This window comes from Acanthisitta chloris, unplaced genomic scaffold (genome assembly GCF_000695815.1).
Source record: "Acanthisitta chloris isolate BGI_N310 unplaced genomic scaffold, ASM69581v1 scaffold36625, whole genome shotgun sequence".
Lineage (NCBI taxonomy): Eukaryota > Metazoa > Chordata > Aves > Passeriformes > Acanthisittidae > Acanthisitta > Acanthisitta chloris.
In genome coordinates, this window is record NW_008673786.1 from 1 (window position 1) to 3786 (window position 3786).

Sequence of the window (3786 nt, forward strand, 5' to 3'; positions counted from 1 at the left end):
GGTCTCTTCCAACCTGGTTGATTCAGTGATTCTGAGATGGGGCACGAGGCTGGTTGGTACCTGAGGAGCTCAGTCCCAGCTCCCTCTCTCCCTGCCCAGAGCTGTTCTCACACTGCAGGTGGCGGAGGAGGATGCTAATGAGATCCTGAGGTCTGTCCTGCCCTCCCCAGCTCTGGGATAATGACAGAATCAATCAGATTGGGAAAGACCTCTGGGGCCATCCATTCCAGCCTGTGATGCCCTGGGTTTCCTGACCAGACATTGTTGTTTTTCAGGTGAGGTGCAGGCTGACAGGACACGAGATGCCGTGTCGGCTGGCGGAGCTGCAGGCTTACACCAATGGCAAGAAGTATCAGCGGCTGATCAAGACAGCCAGAGAGTTTGATTACAGCAAGTTTGAGCCCCACATAGTGCCCAGCACAAAGAATTTGTACGTATTCTTCCTCCTGTGTGTTATGCTTTACACTTTGTTCAGTCTCAGGCTCTTCAGTCTTCATGGGTTTGGGGAGACTGGGAAAGGCTTTCTGAAGTATTTATCAGCTTTGAGTACAGTGCTTGTAAGTGAAACGTTATGAAGTAACAGCACACTTAAACTCTTGCTGGCTTTTTCTTTTGGTGCCTGTAGACACCAGCTGTTCTGCAAGCTCACCCTCAGACACATCAACAAGTTTCCAGAGCATGTGCTGCGTCACGTCCAAGGGAAGCGCTATCAGAAGGCCCTGCAGACGTGTAAGTAGCTTTTCTGAAGCTGTAACCAATGTTTTTTACCTTGAGCTTTGAGATTCCAGTGGATCTTTGTGAAGGGAAGGGGACAGATTGCTTTAGATTGGCAGCAGTGTGTTGCTGTGTGTGCTCCTTGGCTAGAAAGGAAGATCCCAGATGTAGGGAGCAATTGGCCTCTAGCAAATACCTTGGAGCATTCCTCCTTGGCCTCTAGCAAATACCTTGGAACATTTCTCCTTGGAATCACAGCATCCTCAAGGTTGGAAGTGACCTTTTAGATCATGAATCCCAACCATCCACCCAGCACTACCACTGTAACCCCTAAACTGTATCCCCCAGCCCCAGATCCAGACACCTCTTAAACACCTCCAGGGATGGTGACTCCACCACCTCCCTGGGCAGCCTATTCCAGTCCCTGACCACCCTAAATCCTTGAGAGGATTGTTTCTAAAGCTTCCCCAGGGAGGGTGGTTCATGCATCCAGCACAGTCTCTGTGTTAACATCTTTCCTGACCCATAGGATCACTGTGGATTACATGGATGCACATCTGAGTTGGACTGTGCTGTACATTTGAGTTGCTGTAAGCTGGAGCTGGGAATGAAGGGACTCAGAGAGTTGGTAGCCTGGCTCAGTGCTGCCCAACCCTCTCTCTGTTAGATGAGAAGTGCCAGAGGGAAGGAGTGGAGTATGTCCCTGCCTGCCTACAACAGAAGAAACAGCGGGTGCAGCACCACGATGACCAAATGGATGGGATCAGGCAGCCTCACAGGAAACAGGAATTCTGGGAGCCAAAATCCAGTGATGAGGATGGAGAGGAGTCAGATGACAGCATGAGTGACCTGTACCCACGTGAGTAAGAATGTTGGTATCACCTATGTCCTGAAGGCAGTTTGTTGGCCAGTTTTCTCCTGGTTTCGTTATGCTGTTCCCTGCTGCTCTGCCATCCAGGTGGGGATTCTTGGGTTTGGGAAAAGCTTAGCACCCCCAAACAAGAAATAGCAGTTATCACTAAGTAATAATCAGTTGGATCATGTAAGTTGTGAGGGTAGGGATCTTCTGGGATCTGCTGCTTTAGCTATCTCCAGTTTCATCATTTCTCAGCAAGTCCTTGACACTGACAGAAAGTGCTCAGGATGTTTTACTGACTTATATCTGGAGGTGCAGATCCATCTTGCTGCAGGAGCAGAGGTGTAACCCCATGGAACCTGTCCTGAAGTTCCCAGAAGAGGAGTAGTGAAAGCACAGGCACATTTCCAATAAAACACCAGTGTGTTTATTTCCTAAGTATTTTCACTAGTGACACTGAAAATAAATATATGTATATATATATATATATTCAGTATGTATTTCAGTGACTGGAAGCAGCATGGGAAATCACCTTTAAGCTGCCCTCAAAGTAAACTTAGGGGGGAGGCAGAGCTTTGTGTGCACAGGGAACTGATTCTGAGCTGAATCTTTGTGTTTTAGCTGCACTCTTCCCAGAAAAAAGCCCATCAGCTCCTCAGGCCACAAAGGGCAGTGATGACTTTGCGACAGACAGCGAAGATGATGGGGCCAAGCAGAATGGTGCTGTGAATGGGGACGGTGGAAGGAAGGATGTCGGCACAGCAGTTGGCAACAAGAGGGGCAAGGTGGGAGTCACCCTGCTGTGTGCAGCAGCAGGGGAGTGTGGAGCTGGGATCCCATCCTGTAGGTGTTTCATCTGTTCCTGTCTGAGAACCAGCAGAAGGTGCAAAGCTGTTCAGAATAGACTTTCCCTGTGTGCCAGACACTGATTCGCATCCCGAGGTGTGAATTACTGCCAGGCAGTGTTGATCCTGTTTGGGATGTTCCTGCCTGTGTAAACAGCTCATCTTGGGTGGGATCCTGTTGCACAGCATCTGAGCAGGGAGGCTGATGCATGTCTTGTGTGTTCTGTAATTGTCCTCCTAATGCACAAACTTTGCAAGTCCTTCTAGACCCTTTTTCTGCCTCTTTTTGAGGCAGATCCCACTCAGTTTGGGAAGCAGAGATACTTCACATAGATAAAGATGGATAAACCTTTTAAGGCAGGCCCTGAGGAAGGGGCTGGATCCTGAATAACTGTGTCAGCCTGGAAAGTTCAGGCTCAGGGAGTCTGTCACTGTTTGTACTTAATGAAGTCATCCACCTGTCAAAGGGCTGCTGAGCTAAAGGATCCTGCCTGGCTCCAGGAGCAAGGCTGGGCTCATTCTGTCTGTTGGGGAAGATCACACTCAGTTTAAGCTGTCTTGGGTTGGATTTGGGTTTTGGAAATAAGCTGATGAAGGTTTTCTTCCTCTACAGAAACAGTCAGGCCCTTTAAAGAAGAAATTCAAGAGCCATCACCGAAAACCCAAGAACTTCAAGAAAGCAACAAATGGGAAATAAATGTTGTGATAAACACATGGCCTGAAGCTTGTTGTACAATAGTTCTAGTGGGAGCACAGGACTGAAGTGTTTGCCCATTCCAGTTAACTGTTACAGGTGCAGAGGGGAATAGTGGGGTAGAACGAAGTTGTATTCAAACAGCTTCAAGCCATCTCCACACCAAGGGACAGATTTCTGCAGTCAAGTCCAGACAGCTGAGCACTCAGAGCTCTTCACAAAAAGCTGATTTTTGGTAGGCAGGAAAGTACACCAGCCCCTGACCAGCCTCTCCATGGAATGTCACCAGCCACACACACCAAGTGGATACAAAGATGCCATTGTTTTATTTTGATTGTTTTCAAAAATCAAAACATTTTCAAACACAACTAAGGTACAAAATACAGCATAAAATGAGAATTTATACTTATTTCTGTTTGTTTTTTTCCACATAGAAAGCAAAAATATATTCAGAATGAATTCCAGAACACTTTGCAGAGCCAATTGGTAGCTGACATCCTGCTTGGGAGAGCTTCTCAGCCAAGGGAGAGAGGTCACTATCTCTGGGAGATGCACAAGTACAGCAGCGAATATAGGAAACCAGAATCTTCTGCAGCAGGACTCACAGGTAGTAAGTCTGCACGTTGGGCTGCCTAGAAGTATCTGATAATGCCCTCCAACTAACTGTGCCCCTCGAG

The 3786-nt window shown here is 47.7% G+C and overlaps 1 protein-coding gene across 1 annotated transcript; it reads left to right on the top strand.

The window, feature by feature from the left end:
- Window positions 1-275: 275 nt before the first annotated feature.
- Window positions 276-3132, top strand: SURF2 (surfeit 2; the record flags this gene model as incomplete). The annotated part of the gene is made up of 5 exons (XM_009075093.1): window positions 276-430; window positions 626-729; window positions 1382-1573; window positions 2192-2355; window positions 3029-3132. Coding segments are annotated over 5 exons (699 nt in total), but the record flags the coding sequence as incomplete, so codon positions are not given.
- Window positions 3133-3786: the final 654 nt, after the last annotated feature.